Source organism: Misgurnus anguillicaudatus, chromosome 5 (genome assembly GCF_027580225.2).
Source record: "Misgurnus anguillicaudatus chromosome 5, ASM2758022v2, whole genome shotgun sequence".
Classification (NCBI taxonomy): Eukaryota; Metazoa; Chordata; class Actinopteri; order Cypriniformes; family Cobitidae; genus Misgurnus; species Misgurnus anguillicaudatus.
The window spans coordinates 10509963-10528781 of NC_073341.2; the positions used below are offsets into that span (position 1 = coordinate 10509963).

At 37.2% G+C, this 18819-nt stretch overlaps 1 protein-coding gene and 1 long non-coding RNA gene across 2 annotated transcripts; both read right to left on the reverse strand.

The window, feature by feature from the left end:
- Positions 1-344: 344 nt before the first annotated feature.
- Positions 345-1316, reverse strand: LOC141363828 (uncharacterized). The gene is made up of 3 exons (XR_012369406.1): positions 837-1316; positions 631-726; positions 345-493 (listed from the first exon to the last, which is right to left on the reverse strand). It is a non-coding gene; the product is annotated as an uncharacterized lncRNA (long non-coding RNA).
- A 5577-nt stretch (positions 1317-6893) lies between these two features.
- On the reverse strand, positions 6894-17479 carry opn7d (opsin 7, group member d). Its single transcript, XM_055168752.2, has 6 exons — positions 17392-17479; positions 16769-16931; positions 14287-14414; positions 10942-11080; positions 10543-10738; positions 6894-8795 (listed from the first exon to the last, which is right to left on the reverse strand). Exons 1-6 carry the CDS (start codon positions 17477-17479, stop codon positions 8298-8300), a joined length of 1212 nt encoding a protein of 403 aa, XP_055024727.2. The 3' UTR covers positions 6894-8297.
- Between the last annotated feature and the right edge of the window lie 1340 nt (positions 17480-18819).

Here is an 18819-nt window from a genome sequence, read left to right on the forward strand (position 1 = left end):
TGACTAAATGAAACAGCTAAGACATTCTACAAAATGTAAAATGCAATTCTAGATTTCAAACAGCAAGACCTATATCTCTGCATCAGAACATGTTAGAGACATGGGGGTGGCATGACATCATGATCATTACCTGGTGTTTGCAGCTATATTATCAGAAATAATCTACTCTGAAAGTTAAGTTTGGGTGACAAAAGCTGTCTATGTATGTTGTTACCGCTGAAACCATCTGGTCTGTGGGCATCTGTTCACACAGGGATAGATCTTGTAAATGGATCATTTGTTCAAATATTTTTATTTAACACAATATGATAATGTGCTCACAACTACAGACACCATGGAGCTGAAGCTACTAATCATATTTTTGCTCTGGTATTACTGAAAGGCAAACTTCATTGTAACAGCAAGACAATTTAAAACAACATATGAATACAATATAAGAAATTAAATCTGCAAGATTTGGACTGCAGGATCTCATCACTGTGACTCAGGATCTCTGTGGAGTGACAGACATGTTATGTTAATTAATTAGTCCACTAAACTCATCATCAGCATCAGTATTTTAACACATGCCATAAAGACAATTCATTTTTATACATCATCTTTAGAAAAGGCCTCCGACCTCCATTTTACCATTTAATATTATCTTAAGTATTTTTTTCCATTCTGCTAATTTCTCCTTGGTTGTTGTGGCATGTTAAGTGGAGATGTTTCTTTCTCTGAAACACTCTGCAAAGAGAAATGTTCAAGTTTATAAAATTATTGCTTGTTAGGATTGAACTGCTTGAAAGCCTGTGTATACATTGTAGCTATTACATCAGCACTTATAAATTATTTACCTGGTTTATTGAAACATTGACCACTGAAGACCACCCACAGGTGGCTTTGCAGGCAAAACCCGAGATGCTGATGGAAAGAATGAACTGAAGGACAGACAACAGATGTGGGTAACAATTAACGGGTTTGTTCTCTTCGTTGGTTTTACGGCGGTTTGTATTCAGAATGCCACTAAAATCCCACTGATGTTGTCGTTCTTTAATCATTCTTTTTTATACAATGTCATATCCTTATGATTTGTAAAGCTTTGATATTTTGTCTTCATTTTCTTTTTTTTTTGCATGACAGTAGGACTATTTTATTCACCCCTACATCCTTATGCCTGTATGTGCAAATCCCAAATCACTATTTGCATGTGGTGAGTGTACTCTCCCCGATCATCGTGACAGCCTAGCAGCATCAACTTCTGTCACAGGATGAATGAAGTGTTTAGTGTCTTCGCTCTCCAGTACAGTAGGGGGCGCTCTTTAGTCCGCCAATAAACCCACTAAAGAAATAAAGATAACATCTTTACAGAATTCACAATGGGTATTAATTTAAATGAAGGGACAAAAACGGGTATGTTAATAATAGCAATAATGAGGTTCTTAAAAAAACACCACGTTAATTAATAGAATTTAATCAATATCGTGCAGATTATCCATAGATATATACAAATATCTATGCAGATTATCCTTGTCACACTCCAGTACAGTAGGTGGCGGTATGCACCTTTACAGTTGGTTTGGAACCCGCAAGTAAACCCACAAAAGAAGAAAAGAACATCTTTCCAAGCTTTTTTGCAAATACCAAAATACAGCAATTATGAATCAACAATTAACAAATAACAGGGGGTAGACGGACATTACACTTTACAGAAGATTCTATTCAAATAATTGTATGCATTAAAACATATTTAAAAACATAAAAAATACATGACTTAAAAATAGCATTAGTTTCAAGAAAGTGCTAGAGGCTTCCTGAAATTAATAGAAGGACTAGAGATGAATGTCATTATCATTGCCCTGTCTTCAAGGCATCAAAGTGTGCAAAAACACAACACAAAACATTCATAAGCTGAAATTCTCTCTCTCTCTTTCTCTCTCTCTCTCTCTCAGGTTACATTATAAAACGGATACATTTGTAATTTTAAATATACAAAACAATTTATTTTATTTAGATAAATTTGTCTTTTATCAGACTTACTAATTGTTATAATTTTTAAATTGAACTGCTAGCAAAAATTTTGCTGCGACTTTCTTGGCCCTCTGGTTGGGGTACATATTTTGACCATATTTTCTAACAGTGTTTTTTCTTTTAAATTATAAAGATGCCACTCTCACAGAGTACCAGATGCTGTTTGGGGTGGGCAATAGATCAGTACAGAGTCTGGCAGGAGGTAAGAACTGTCTTCTGTTGCAACTTCTAAATAGAAATTAAAGATACATTTTTGAAAGCACATTTCTTGGGTAAATCTCCTTTTGACAGGTATGTTTCTCTGGCCAGGTTATAGAAAGGTCCAGGGATGTGGTGGATGATGTCAGTGTGTCTCGCATCCTCAGGAGACTGGGTAGGTCTTTGCATCTCTGGGACACCTTTGGCGACCATCACAAGGACCGTCGGTTTGCGTGTGGCAGGTGAACTTTCAATATCAACTTACTTTCAACTTTTGACAGCACAATTGAGTTTCAATTTCAACAAACCACCATTATGGCAATCAGTGTTTGCATTTCATCAGCTCATTTACATTTAAGGGGTGCATACCCAAAAATGGCACATTTTTGCTCACACCTACACACCTGTCAATTTTAACATGTTATAATAAATTATCTGTGGGGTATTTTGAACTAAAACTTCACAAACACACTCTGGGGACACAAATACTTATTTTACATCTTAAAAAGTCTTGTGAAATGTCCCCTTTAAGCGTATAGACCAGTGGTCGCCAACATCTATCGCAATTGACAGGTCGATCTTTGAGACTTCACCTGTAGATCCTGCAAGTAAGAGAAAAAGGCCTGGACCATCGGGATCACCGGGACAATTCCTGGCAGCCTGGTGTCTAATTTTGGCCCTCTGCCAGTCAGCCGCTTTATTGCTTTTATGTACCAAAGTCAAATTATCAGAATTCGGTATTCAATAGAAAAATCATTAATCATTAATCAGTTCCACTTCACGTCGCAAACGTACCACGCCTCTGCATCAGTGTGGATTGGTAATTGTTTACCAATGTCATAATTTGACAGCATTCATTTATCGGCACGACACCATGACACACTTTTTCCTTATTTATATACACATAATATAAGAACAAATAAATGAAATGAAACAGAACATATTTTTCATATATAATAGCGGTTCTGTCAGTGATTTGTAGATGACAGTTTTAAGTTTCATTTGATAGGTTACAGTCAAATCCCTGCTCACATAGTTTAGAAAATTTTAACTATGATCTGAAAAATTTAACAAAGTAACTACTGTACATTCAAAATAAACATTTTTATAAAGAAATGTGAACGATATTTTGATATAATACATTTTTATTTACAAAATGACTATTGCTTGGTGTGTAAACATTTCTTTTCATTGTGAATTCCAAAGTTATACAATTATCATTTACAAAACAAATAATATATATATTAAATCATAGTCAGCATGTGACCAGAAATTTAAAAATAATAAAATAATACAAACAAATGTTATAGTTAAAACATAAAATCTAGTGACATTTAAGCCACACATTTAATCAAAACCAAAAGAAAAGTATAGTATATTATATATTTACTGAATGTGTATTTCATACAAATGCCACAGGAAAGGCATAGGACGTTTGGCATAGTGAAGCAATAAATAATTTGAACTCTCAAAGTAAATGTGCTCATTTCAGTATACTGTATTGAGTGGGGTGACATCATCTGGTTTTATACTGGAAAGCTAAAAGCAATAAGAAATGACCAAGCATATATTTCTTGTTTCACATACCGTATGATTGTCACCAATACTTACGCTGTAAAAAATTCTTTGCTCCCTTAAATTGTTTTTGTTTAATTAATTCAGATCTACAAGTCATTTTAACCTATTTATCTTGACTAGAAGTGAGAGAAAGTTTATTTATTTCAACTATATTTTATACGTTTTATAAGTAGCAACTCATCTCTTGCCTTTTACAGTGCAGTGTTCTTCCATAAATCAGAAGGTAGAATAAGTGTATTATTATTATTACACATCCTTGTGGCATTAACAAAGTAATTAATGAAGCAATAAGCACAGTGGGGGCCGATGACTTCTCTTCTGAGGGGGGTGAATTCAAAATATGTGTTTGTCGTGTCATGTGTAAAACATGTCATGTCAAATATGTGTTTGTTGTGTCATGTGTAAAGCATGTCATGTCAAATATGTGTTTGTTGCGTCATGCGAACAATGCGCATCATGTGTCATGCCAAACCGCGTACCTGCTGCACACGCGTCGAAAGTGACGCTCACATTCACAAAATACTCGCAAGACACTAACTTAACACTAATCTCTGATTACAAATGAGATTAAGAGTATCTGGCAAATGCGAGCGTCACTTTTATCATAAACCCTTTAGACGCGTCTGCAGCAGGTAGGTATTTTTACATGACGTATGCACATAGGTTTACATGACGCGCTAAACACATATTTTGACATGACAAGCCACACACATGACGGCTGCATACATGTTGTGAAGAGTTTCGCATTGTGCGCGTCAGCGTCACCCTCGAAAAATGTCACCGGCTAGCGAAGGTGAAAAGATCTAATTTTTTGCCCTCAAAGTCATTGATTGTCTTGGAGACTTCTATCCACTTCATGAGTTATTTTTGTCTTGCTTTGCCAACCATAGCTCACTGGGGTTAAACAAAATGTTGGTGACAAATGCTGCATTGTTACAAAATGCCATGTGATATTCCCTCATCCACACGTCTTTCAGTTCATGTAATGATCATCTGATAAGCAGCTGCTTTTTATGAAACTATTGCATTTTGCATAATCACTGTTTGTGGCATACTTATACAGTATATATTACATTAGGGGTGTCTCCACAGTTAATAACCAAGAAAAATAAGTGAAATATCATATGACAATAATTTTCCAAGTCTAAATTTTGAGATTTCACTGGAAAGTAATCATTTTATACTCTATGCAATAAACCATTGAAATCAATTGGGAAGTGTTAATGTTATTTTGCATTTTATCCAGAATGCCAGCAGCACTCCCATTTATAGTACCTGTGTTTACAGAGCAAACTTGCCCAGTCCAATATACAGGACACTCTCAGAAAAAAAGGTACAAAAGTTGTCATTGCAGTGGTACCTCTTAAAAAAGTACACTATAGACGGTTTCAGCAGTAACAACATAAACAAGCGGCTGCCGTGGTCCGCACGTATCTTCTGGTAAACTCTGCTAAGAATAAATAACAAAAAAGTTGTTTAAGCGTAGTTTATTTATATAACAAGCAAAAAACACATAGATTAACTAGGAAACCAAAACCGTTGTTATTTTCGACGAGGCATTTGTTCAAGAGATCAGTTTAGCAACTAGTCAGACCATTAAAAAAACGAAACCGGAAGTAAGGTTCGCATCCAGAGGTGTATCACGTGCGTCCGATGAAACCGTCTATACCTAAAAGGTACATATTGGTATATGTAATGTAAGTGCTTGTACCTATACGTCAAAGGTACATAAGGTACATACCTACCTTTTTAAAAGGTACCAATCCAGTGACAAAAGCGTACAACTTTTGTACCTTTTATCTGAGATTGTATAGTGTCACTGCTGATGTATGACTTAGTGGTCAATGCATTGTCTATGTATGTTTATAAGCACAACACATTTGACATATAAGTAACACATATACAAAAAAACATGTTACTTTAACTAAACAAATTAAATTAAACAATTTAAACTTGTTTTTCTTAGTTATGTCAAATTGTCAAGTCAAAACTTGCATAATTAAAGGATTAGTCAATTTTCTTAAAAAAATAATTGAGATAATTTACTCACCACCATGTCATCCAAAATGTTGATGTCTTTCTTTGTTCAGTCGAGAAGAAATTATGTTTTTTGAGGAAAACATTCCAGGATATTTCTCATTTTAATGGGCCCCAACAATTTACAGTTTTAATGCAGTTTAAAATTGCAGTTTCAAAGGACTCTAAACGATCCCAAACGAGGCATAAGGGTCTTATCTAGTGAAACGATTGGCATTTTTGGCAAGAAAAATAAAAAATATGCACTTTTAAACCACAACTTCTCATCTATCTCCGGTCCTGTTACGCGTCAGCGTGATCTCACATAATACATCATCACATCAAGAGGTCACGGATGACGTATGCGAAACTACGCCCCAGTGTTTACACGTGTGGAGAAAGAGGGCCGTTCTGACTTTGTATGTCGAATGATACTAATTAAAGCTGTAGTCTACGATGTTGAAAATCGGTCGAGAAAGCCTGAGACGGTTAGTAAGTTTTAAAAAACTCATCTCGCCCCTCTGTGCTACCTGATCCCTCCCACCGGGAAACGACCTGAACAACGTCACTGAGTCAAGCTGTGATCACTGAAGTTGTTTAAAGAGCACCTCTTGTCCGATTTACAATTTTACATTTTCTTTGGTGTGTAAGTGTGTATTAGTTCATGTTAACGATATGCAAAAGGTACAAACCCCAAAGTAAATGATGATGCGAGTTATCATCTCCAATGTAAATCTCTTTTCTTGGACTACGACAAACACATTGTGGATTGTAGGCAACAGTTTACTTCCTGGGATTGGTGATGTAATAAAGAACGACATTATCATAATTCCTCGCACTTCGGGCTCACAGCCTGTAAGTTAGCTCCTGTTAGGATTAAGTTAGCATTGTGACAAATCTTTCAAACATGGTAAGGAGCGTCACGTTTCTGGCTGACGTCAGAGGTATTCAGGCCAATCACAATGTACAGATTAGCTGGCCAATCATGGGCATAGCGCTTAATAAATCCATGCGTTTCAGGAAGAGATGGAAATCTGGAGCAACAAAAATGTACGGTATGTGGAAAATAATGTGTTTTTATAACCATAAACCACACAAACACACTGTATTATACCAAATACACAAAAAACGTTGTTTTTTTAACAATGAAATAGTTGCACTTTAAACTTGCTGCATTTTTCACAGTGTTCCTTTCTGCAGTTAAACGTTATTTTATATTCATTCAAATTCATCTTATATGGGGCTCAACATGGTAAATGTTACTTTATTGATGGATATATGCACTTTTTGAAACATCGCAAACTCGCCATGTTGGCTCCCATATAAGATAACATTAATTGACATGAAAACCTGAGAAAGACAATAAATATAAAATCGAATAAATAAGAAAAAACATCCAGCACTGCCAATGATCAGCAGTATAATTTCTTACATAAAGTTAAACACTGCTTCATATTATGGTGGTGACTGTGATTTATCACATGAGTTTCTGTTTAAAAGAGAGCTAATGAGTAATTCGTACACAAGCACCCTTATGAGCATTGGGAATTTCAGTGAATTATAATGAACACCATTGATTCTGATTTCCAGTTCTTAGACATCTGTGAGTTTCTTGGTAAACTTAAAGGGGCCATGGCACAAAACTTTTTTAAGATGTCAAATAAATCTTTGGTGTCCCCAGAGCACATATGTGAAGCTTTAGCTCAAAATACCATATAAATAATTTATTATAGCATGTTAAAATTGCCACTTTGTAGGTGTGTGCAAAAATGTGCCGTTTTGGGTGTGTCCTTTAAAATGCAAATGAGCTGATGAAATTCAAACACTGATCACAATGATGGTGGTTTGTTGCAATTAAAACTCAATTGTGCTTTTCTCTGCACTAAATGGCAGTGCTGTGGTTGGATAGTGCAGATTAAGCGTTGGTATTATTATAATAAGATCCCTTTTTGACATCATAAGGAGAGCCAAATTTCAACGACCTAATTCTTCATGTGCTTGTAGAAAATGGTTTACCAAAACTAAGTTACTGGGTTGATCTTTTTCACATTTTCTAGGTTGACAGAAGCACTGGGGACCCAATCATAGCACGTAAACATGGAAAAAGTCAGATTTTCATGCCATGGCCCCTTTAATAACCCATCAACATCAACCCCAATTAACCCTTTACTAAGCTTAAATATTTTCATGTTTATTCAGATTTAATTGTATGCATCTGGCAGATGCTCTTATCCTAACAAATACATTAGCTACATATGATTTACACTATAAAAATAAACCTTATATAAAATTTTTGATAATTAAATCCCCTGAAAATATTTATGTGTCTATGCATTATATTGTGCATTTGATATAATTATGCGTCATATTAACAGTTTCTTCTTTCATCATCTCTGACCCAAATACACAACATCTTGTGCTTATCTCTGTTGGCCAGAGGTTACATTTCCAGGCACTCATTCATCTTTCCTCACGTTTGTCCTAGGAAAAGGCGTTCACATTAGGTCAACTTGCATTGCCTCTGGCAGCTGACTCACAGGCGCCTCGCTGTAGGTTGTACCCATGAGCACACAGGCAGTTCTTAAAGGCGTGTCCTTTTGATAATAATGGTCTGTTTCCGTGCCCTGAACACATGCATCGTGGTTTTCCCCCAGGCCATTGGAAAAGCGAGTGGAATTGCTAACTTCCTTTTTGTAACGTAGGGATGCTGGCGGGTAAAGATCCTTTCCTTCAGGAACAGGGCTTGCCTTGCATGGGCTGGAACAAATTCGTCGGCGTATCTGAGCTGTGTCCCTGCTTAAAGATTTACGAAAGTTGGGTTTAAATAGCAGGTAGATCACAGGGTTGTAGATGGTGGAGGACTTGGCAAAGATAGCTGCTAGAGCGAAAGCTAGAGGTGGGACTTGATCGGGTTCTCCGAATGCAGCCCACATTGCCACAACCACATAGGGGCTCCATGCGCTCAGAAAACCAATACAGACCGCCACTGAAAGCTATTGCAGACAAAAGAACACAAATCAAAACATATACATTAAATTCGTTTCACTTGAGTATTTGTTTTACTTTAATACATGGGATCAGTTTGGTCTCTGTTAATATGTAGTATTGCGAGTACTGTGCCTCGCGAGAGAATACGTTTTCGTTATCGTCTGGTGCTGTGGATGCTAATATACAGTAGTTATTGTTATAGTAAACGTTATAATGTGAACGGCCCTTTAGTCCTGTCAACACATTGATATCTTATGTTTCATTGTTTATTAAAACGTAAGTAAATGTACATTTGGTAGAACCCAGGGTTCCCACGGGTCCTTGAAATCCTTAACTCATTCACCGCCATTGACGAGTTATCTCGTCATTTATGAGTTAATATTTAACTAATAAATATGCCTTTTTGGACGAATTTCAAAGTGAAAGTGTAATACCGCTTTTATCCACCAGATGGCGCCAAATCGAATTTATCAAAAACGGAAGTTAAAAAGAGTTAATGATTTATTTTTACTGCCTTTATGTTTGATAGTCATTCTGAGTCTGATCTCTAACATAAATTCCTTTACAAAAACGCAATTTTTTAAGCTTTTTGCTCAAAATGTTTTATTTTTGAAGAGAAATATCCATATTTCAGTGGTTAAATTAAGTAGAAAAAGTAAATATATAATGAAACGTTTTTCCCCATTTTGTTTGTTTGTTTGTTTGTTTATTGTTTGTTTGAAAGCAGAGGGTGTGTTCTTTAATTTGATATAATTTGTATGTTTATATATTTATAGAAAATGATTTTTCCTGCAAGGAATTTTGTGAAAATTTTGTTAAAATCACAAAAATGCAGGTGGGCAACTTTTCTCAAAAAGGCTGGCGGTGAATGAGTTAAAAGTTTGTGAATCTGGTGGAAATAATTCAAGGCCCGGAAGTTTTTGAAAACATACATACATAGATACAGGTCATTGAAAGTGCTTGAATCTATTTTATGCAAGATGTTTTCTTATTCCCTCTGTAGTGTAGGATAATATCATAAAACTTCGAGTGTTTCATGCGCATGTGCTAAACTGTTCGCTTTAAATGCTTATATTTTCTGTATTCGAATGTTGATTCATACCAACATGCTTATTTGCATAGTTGTGTTTGACACATGAAAACGTCTCTGATTATGTATGTAACTGTTGTTCACTGAGAAGGGAACGAGACACTGGTTCTCCCTTGCCATAATTCCTGCGTCCCTGTAACGCCGTCTTTGGCAATATTTCAGATAGCGATATACTTCCTGACTCTTGCGTCACCCTGTCGTTAAGCCTCATCATTGGTTGAATTTGATATACACATTCAGACGCACTTACCCCTGGAGGCGTCCCCAAACTGTTACTGCGGTGATACAGCGAGAGTTCCCCCAAAAGGGAACTGTAACAATGTATCTTAAAAGGTAACACGATGTAACCTTGCACTCACTTAAAATGCGTCCCCACATTTAGTTCTTGAATTTGAGGGTGTTGGAAAGGCCTTGAACGGTCCTTGAATTTGAAGTTAACTAAGGTGTGGGAACCCTGAGAACCACTTTACATAAAAATACACACACATTCTCATCATGTTGATCGGATGTACACTCAAAATCATTGTGCATTACGAGTTACAAAGTAAGCCTAAACAAATGTAGATGAATGAAGAGGTTCGCCTAGCATTTGCTTATTACTTTAAATGTATAGTGCACTATATAGAAGATAGAGACACAATATTTGTTTTTCATCTGCTCACCTTTACAATGAGGACATGTGCATTTGTCATCTTGGTCTGTGCAGACACATGTTGCTGTATGGCCTGCCGTGATCCTCGCACAGTGATTAGGATCATGATATAGGAGAGGACAATGATGGCTAATGGGAGGGCATAGCAGAAGAGGAAGAGGCAGATGATGTAGGACATAGACAGAGCGTCTTGGCGTGGTGCATACCTGAATACAGGACATGAGAGTTATAGAGAAAGCTACAGTACCTGTGTTAAAACTGTTAAGAAAGTTAAACAAGAGTGAATTTCTTTAGGAAGGACTTCACTGTACATATTCTAGTTATTTTGGTTTGCAATGACAGACTGAAATGGCTGGTTTGCTTTAGTGCTTTAAGAACCCTCTTTACTAGCATGCTCCCAGGCCCTTACCAGTCTATGCAGCAGGCTGTCCCATAGGGTTCAGGCCCGTAGTGGCCCCAACCTGCCATGGGCCCCACGGCAAATACGGTGGCATAACACCACACGCCCACTATCATCAGACAGGCATGAGAGTAGGAAAATGTATTACCTGAGTAAAGAACACAGTAGCATTAAAGCAACATATTTGCAGTTGTTTTGACAGACAAATGTGTAAGCAAGATGAATCAATTTAGGCATCAAATTATGTGGTAATAAATCGGTTATGAATCAGATACGCGCATTTGCATCAAGCATGCAACCAGATATTGAAATAGCAACAGTGGCGAATGATGTCAAGTCAGGTGGACACCATCCGCAAACACATGACTTATTTTCAGTAGTAAAATACAGGACGACAGGTCAACTGTAATAAAGCAGTGGTCTTATGATGAGCTTCCCTACAGAAAAGGACCAGCTTAGACCAGCTACTGCCACCTTCAACCAGCTAAACTAACTACCAGCTTATGCTGGTCTTTACTGGATTTTTCAGTAGGGTTTAGATCTGCTAAAGGGTGTTGATAGGCATGATGTGTCATGGTCCTGTCTTCTGGTCACAAGTCATAGTGACAGGATCATGGCAGTCCCATGTTTTGTTGTTTATTCAGGCCATGTGCTTTCTGTCTCCTCTCCTGACCCCGCCCCCCCTTGTCTCCTCATAAATCACTTTATTATTGTTTAATTCATGTCACCTGATCCCCTCTTGATTTGCTCTCTTATTTACTGCCCTTGTGTTTGCTGTCCTGTGCTCGATCGTCTGTTTATCTAAAGGGTTTTCACGTGAGTGTTTGTTTAGTCAAGTTAAGTAAGTCATATCAAGTCTAGTCTAGTTTATTATCACGCTGCAAGTCTTTTTGTTTTTTACGTGTTTTTTTTCCCTGTTTAAGTTATAATAAAAGTCTTTGTCTTCGTCTACGTCTGCAGTCGGGTTCTGTCTCCCGTTAATTCATGACACAATGCAGAATTATTCCATATACCTGGCAAGGATTCATAATATTTAAACAGAGCAGATAAAATGTAATGATTTTGCAAAAAATATTATTCTTCCACCAAGCAATGTAGTTCTTCATAAACCGTCTGTGACAAAGTGATTGCTAAACAAACACACACTGTAAAGTTGGCTTAAAGGTAAACACCACTGTTTTTCAATATTTTACTATGTTTTACCTCAACTTGAATGAATTAATACATACCTATCTTTTACACTCAATCTTCGTACAGTGCGTCATGAATGTGTTAGCATTAGCCTAGACCCATTCATTCCTTAGGATCCAAACGGGAATGAATTTAGAAGCTACCAAACACCTTGGGTGCAGTAATATTGAGGGAAGTTTGAGCGAGAAGGGGAGTAGCCAGGAGTGATGATGTTACTGCGCTCCGAGGTCAAAGTGCTGCAAACTAAGTGCTCTTCTGCCATTAGTTCTCATTTTTTATCTGCTTAAAAAAATCGTCACTTTTTTGTTTGCCACCATACTTACTCATGTAACAGTCTTTAAAAAGGGAAAACATGAATGTGTTTGGTGGCTTCTAAATTCATCCTTGTTTGGATCCTTAGGAATGAATGGGGCTAGGCTAAATGCTAACACATTCACATAATAAAGATAGGTATGTATTAATTTGTCTAAGTTGCGGTAAGAACATAGTAAAATATTAAAAAAAGATGGTGGTGTTTTCCTTTAAAGCCGACATCACTCATGGTTTGAGGTGCTTAAGGTTAAAACCCCAAGCGAAAAAGTGACAGATTAAACATTGTGTTGTATCCCAGGAGGACAAAATGGACAGGTCTGATTTAAAATTAACAAGCAGGGCTGGACTGGTAATCTGGCATACCGGGCAAATGCCCGGTGGGCCGACGTCCTTGGGGGCCGATGAATATAATATGATATATATTTTTTTAATTGGCCAACGACCGGCCTCATAAAGCATGGACAGCGGCCCATTGGTTCATTTTCCATACTGACACTGGGCTGGCCCAATCATCTCTTAACAAGCTCCACCCCTCCCCTTCTGTTTCTTGTGTCAGATGATCTGACACACACAAGAAACAGAGCGCGTTTATCATACAGACGTATCATCTCGCACTACTTTTGTCTGACCAGCCAATAACACTCGTTCATCGCGCAACGCAGCCCGTTGCTTTCTTTCTTTGTTTTGATGTAATTCATTAATGGCGCTAAAAGGCGCGGTGGCAATGTACTGTATTTTCCAAAAAAGTTTTTTTCCGGACAGACCGGCCCAGGAGACACCTAATCAGCAGCCCATTGGTTCTTTTTGATTTGACATTTGGCTAGCCCAATAACAACTTTTAGGGCATTTTATGAAGCATGCAGCGTCAGTGTGCGTCTGTCAAAATAAGAGATGACTGAGAAGCGAGTTGACATGCGGTAAGCAGAACTGCTTTTAAAACACTGTTGTTAGATATCCTCTTAATAAAACACAGTCAAAAACACAAATGATAGATCAATGTCTGTTTGCAACATGACAGTGATTACACTGCAATAAAATACAGTGTGGGCAGAATTATTACATCAAACTTTTGATCACAGTTTTTATCAAACATATTTTACTAATTCCAAACCAAATATGTTTTAATAACTACCATTAATTTTGTAAATAAAGCATTTATAAGTAATACATTATTGTTAATGATGGCTGACTGGAGAAAAATGCACCTTATATTCAGGAGTGCAGAATTATTAGGCACATTTTCTTTTACATTTAAAATGGGCCAAAAATGTTTAACACACACTGGACATTCATTATTTATGTCCATAAGAAAGATGCCATGCATGGAAATTGCAAAATTGAGGTATGACCATTATACAAGAAATCCTGATTCGGGCAGCAAGGGCATAAAATAGGATGAAAGGAAAATATATATACAAAATTAATGTTGGTTATTAAAATTACTTTGGTTTGGAATTGGTAAAAGGTGTTCAGAAAAAAAGTGATCAAAATTTTCTGCACACACTGTAATGGGGCTTGTGGCTTGTCATTGTAACATTTATCTTGTCTCAGTGTTATCATAAGGTGCAAAACATTGTGCACTCACTGGCTTATACTATTATTTTTAAAACCTGCAAAGCCTTTTACAGCGCTTACAGTTTTGTAATGTCACGTGTCAGCTCTTATACTTTTCTACTTAATCATATGGAGTTATAGTCAAGGTTGCACAAAGATTTGTGATCCTATGTAGTGGGCCGGTCTGGGCCAAAATGCCAGGGCCAATTTTTTGTCCCAGTCCAGCCCTGTTAACAAGAGAGGTGAGCAGAAAGAAGCCTAATGTATTGTGAGGTGGAAACTGTCAAGGGAGGATACCGTAGTTTGGGAAGCAGACTTTGAGGCAGCAGACAGAAGAGAGAGCTGTAAGGTTTGTTAGGCTTGACAATCCAAAAAGAACACCACATACAGCGTAGCATAAACAGGTCAACTCCCCAAACAACCACCTGCAAGACACCAGAAGACAGACAACAAGACCGGATAAAACTATGGAGTACTTTGAACCATAAAAAAAGATTTGACAATGTGTGCATTTAGACCTTTGTGCAACAATTGATCACAGGCTAAAAGTTGAAAGTGTGTAAAATTTAAAGGAACAGGACGTTCCCACAGTTCTTTACCTATTCACGTTTGATGATATTTTATTTAAATTGTTATGTTTCCTCTTATTTTTTTTTACCAGTTACATACATAAGGGTGTTTTATGTTGCACTGGGTGTTGATTTATGAATGAAGCACTATATTCATGTCACATGTATTACCATCGTGGTGTAATGTAAATATAACATTTAAGTAAATTGGTGCTTAAAACAAGAAAAAAATCTGCACAATAGGGTAAGCAAAAAATTATTGAACTTTTTTCTTAAACACTTAAAGGGACAATAATTAGGATTTACCCCCATCTAGTGGTGAAATTGTATTTTGCATTCAAACGAACAGTGCTCTCTAGCGCCTCCCCTTTCCAAATGCGTGTTGCAACTACGATAGCTGTTATGTAATCGCTGATCTCCTTGTCTGTTGCAGCTAGTTGAAGTGTTCTGAATGAAAACGCGTTGTGGAAACGCATTAGTGCGTTTTGTCCTTTTCCGCTATTATAGTTTATCAATACGGCGGAACGATATGAAAGCCTCCTTTTACTTACCCGTTCAATGTAAGTAAAGAGAAGAAATTCTAAGCTTACAAAGAAAAGTCAGATCACTGGCAGAGGTCATTTGACACCAACGAGGACGTACTTATGAATAAAGACATTGATTTTGATTAATAAAACACTTAAAATCCTACTTACAGTTAGTTTAATTCAAGAACATACCAGGAAACATTTTCTTACCTCATTGGCAGATTTTAAGCACAAATCCTCTTAAATTGTATATTTTTGTGTAAAAAAACTAGACTTATTTTCTTAGGTCATTTGGTCATTTTGCTCATCAAGAAAATACATCTTGATTTAATCATTTTTAGATATTTGTACTGAAAACAAGACAAAAATACTTAGTAAGAAAGTCATTTTTGCTGTGTATTCCTAAAATACATCTTATTAAATATTTAATATATAGTGTCACACATTAACGTATATTTGGCAATAATACTATTCTATACACTCACCCAAAGGATTATTAGGAACACCTGTTCAATTTCTCATTAATGCAATTATCTAATCAACCAATCACATGGCATATGTTGCTTCAATGCATTTAGGGGTGTGGTCCTGTTCAAGACAATCTCCTGAACTCCAAACTGAATGTCAGAATGGGAAAGAAAGGTGATTTAAGCAATTTTGAGCGTGGCATTGTTGTTATTTCACAATCTGCTCAGTTACTGGGATTTTCACGCATAACCATTTCTAGGGTTTACAAAGAATGGTGTGAAAAGGGAAAAACATCCAGTATGCAGCAGTCCTATGGGCAAAAATGTCTTGTTGAAGCTAGAGGTCAGAGGAGAATGAACCGACTGATTCAAGCTGATAGAAGAGCAACTTTGACTGAAATAACCACTCGTTACAACCGAGGTATGCAGCAAAGCATTTGTGAAGCCACAACACGCACAACCTTGAGGCGGATGGGCTACAACAGCAGAAGACCCCATCTCCACTACAAATAGGAAAAAGAGGCTACAATTTGCACGAGCTCACCAAAATTGGACAGTTGAAGACTGGAAAAATGTTGTCTGGTCTGATGAGTCTCGATTTCTGTTGAGACATTCAGATGGTAGAGTCAGAATTTGGCGCAAACAGAATGAGAACACGGATCCATCATGTCTTGTTACCACTGTGCAGGCTGGTGGTGGTGGTGTAATGGTGTGGGGGATGTTTTCTTGGCACACTTTAGGCCCCTACCTGAGCATTGTTTCTGACCATGTCTGTCCCATTATGACCACCAGCAGGATAATGCACCATGTCACAAAGCTCAAATCATTTTAAAATGGTTTCTTGAACATGACAATGAGTTCACTGTACTAAAACGGCCCCCACAGTCACCAGATCTAAACCCAATAGAGCATTTTTGGGATGTGGTGGATCGGGAGCTTCGTGCCCTGGATGTGCATCCCACAAATCTCCATCAACTGCAAGATGCTATCCTATCAATATGGGCCAACATTTGTAAAGAATGCTTTCAGCACCTTGTTGATTCAATGCCACATAGAATTAAGGCAGTTCTGAGAGCGAAATGGGGTCAAACACAGTACTAGTATGGTGTTCCTAATAATCCTTTAGGTGAGTGTATATTTCATAAGCTTGAATAAATAAAGCAAAAGTGTAAAAAATCCTATAGAAAATGGTTTTGTGTCAGAAGTATCTGCTTACTTGTGAGCAAATGCTGATGGAATCGCTAGAGGAAACAAAGAAACTGTCATCCCCAGGTCACTAATAGACAAATTTATGATGAATAGCTCAGCTGGCTTCAGGGACGATCTCTTACGATATGCCACAAAAAGCAGAATGCCATTTCCTAGTAAGGACAGAATACCTGAAGAGACAAAAACATGAAGAAGCTAGTCACAACCACAAGCAACTTTTTTATGTTCAAAAATTCTGTAACTCCTACAGTATTTTACTCTTATGTTTTTGGATCCTGCTATAAAAAAGAACTTAAGCTGTGATTTATTTCTGCACTTTGTGACATCTATAGGTTAAAAAGTTAATTTTACATTGGATGATGAAATGACCTCATTCAGGTCAAACGGAAATAAATGTGTAATGGTCATCATTTGGGTCCCTAGAAAAATCGAAATCAGTGCTCTTATCTGTTCTAAGACAAGAGATATGTTGGTAAACTTCTCAGTTGATTATCTTTAGAGAACAGGGGCCATGTTAAGATAAAATCTGCCTCAGTGGCCTCATATCTGTTTCTCTAAACTGTCTTATATTTTCAATAAATAAAGCTCATGAATTAAATAAAAGTACCAGTTCTTAGTCAGTAGACTCACAGAAGACTGTGTATAAGGAACCCATGAAGACATCATGCTCCTTCGGGATTGTGGAAACAAACAGGGTTGTTTCTGAGGTATTGCCCATCTACAGAGAAGATGAAAAGCAAGAAAGGAGGTTAAGATGCAGTGAAGATCAAGAAAAATTAAGCCCTAGTAAAATAAGAAGAAGTTTTAACCATTCATGAGTGAGCCGAGGGCTTTTATGACTGAATGGGGACTTTGTGGTTCAGTAAGCTTCTGGTGAATCCATTACAGTTGAACTTTGTCCCACTGTGGTGAAAATCAAGTTTTATTGTTGTTTATATGTTTATGTGGTGTTTTAAAACTGTTTTAAGACAATTGCCAATGGTTTGGGTCGGACTCGAGTCTAATTTTCTCTGGTTTGTCTCGGGTCGGGTCTTTCTCATAAAAATATAATTTATGCATGTTGTCGGGTTCAGGTAAAAAGTGATTCGGGTCATTCCGGGTCGGATACGTTTCTTTGGACCCGAGAAGACCTCTACTGCACAGCACCAGAGACCGCGTTGGTTAAAGTAACTGACTTCCGACTCTCTTCCCATTCTCTTGGATCATAGTTCTGCCTTCAATACTATTGATCATGCATTGTTACTTAATCATCTGGAAATTGTATTTGGTTTGTCAGAGACAGTTCTTGGCTGGTTTAGGTTCTATCTTACGGATCGCATTCAATTTGTTGTTATGGGTGGCTATAGGTCCAAAGATGGTTCTGTACATACTGGTGTCCCACAGGGGTCAGTATTGGGTCCCTTACTTTATAGTATGTATATTTTTCCACTTGGTCAACAACTTAGATCTCTAGACCTTAACTATCAGATTTATATCCATTCAAGGCCAGGTCAACATGTGGACATTGTGCATCTTTCCAACTGTATCACTAAGATCAAGATTTAAATGTCTAATAATTTAGTCTTTAAGTGGCTCTCAAACGGACATTATGCTCCTTGTCCTTTGTTGTGGAGTTGATAAACTCTTTTGTGTTTTCACGTTTGGACTATTGTAATGGTCTACTAGTTGGAGTATCTAAATCATTGCTCAACAAACTTCAATATTTACAAAATTCGGCTAGAGTACTGTCTGGGGTCAGGGCTGGTGATAATATTACCCCGTCTAAAGCCTTGCACTGGCTCCCTGTCAGATATCGTATTGAATTTCTCATGTTAACTTAAAAGGCTTTGCATGATCTTGCTCCTCAGTACTTGATTGATCTTTCAATGCCTTACACGCCATGACGAAATCTGCGTTCCTCTAAGGGTGGACTCCTAAGACACAGCTTTGCTCTAGGGATGATAGAGCATTTTCTTCCTAAGCTTGAAACTCTCTCCCAGCTGACATCAGTGAAGCAAATATTTTAGTGACTTTTACATCTCTTCTTAAAACATTCTATTTTAGGATTGCTTTTGCTTG

Excerpts from the sequence above, each read along its gene's own strand:
- opn7d (XM_055168752.2), bottom strand. The coding sequence starts at position 17,479 with ATGGGCAATACCTCAGAAACAACCCTGTTTGTTTCCACAATCCCGAAG. Across the intron at positions 11,081-14,286 it reads AGTCTGCTTCCCAAACTACG|GTAATACATTTTCCTACTCT; the intron begins GTATCCTCCCTT and ends TTCTTTACTCAG. Across the intron at positions 10,739-10,941 it reads ACAGCCTGCTGCATAGACTG|GTATGCACCACGCCAAGACG; the intron begins GTAAGGGCCTGG and ends TCCTGTATTCAG.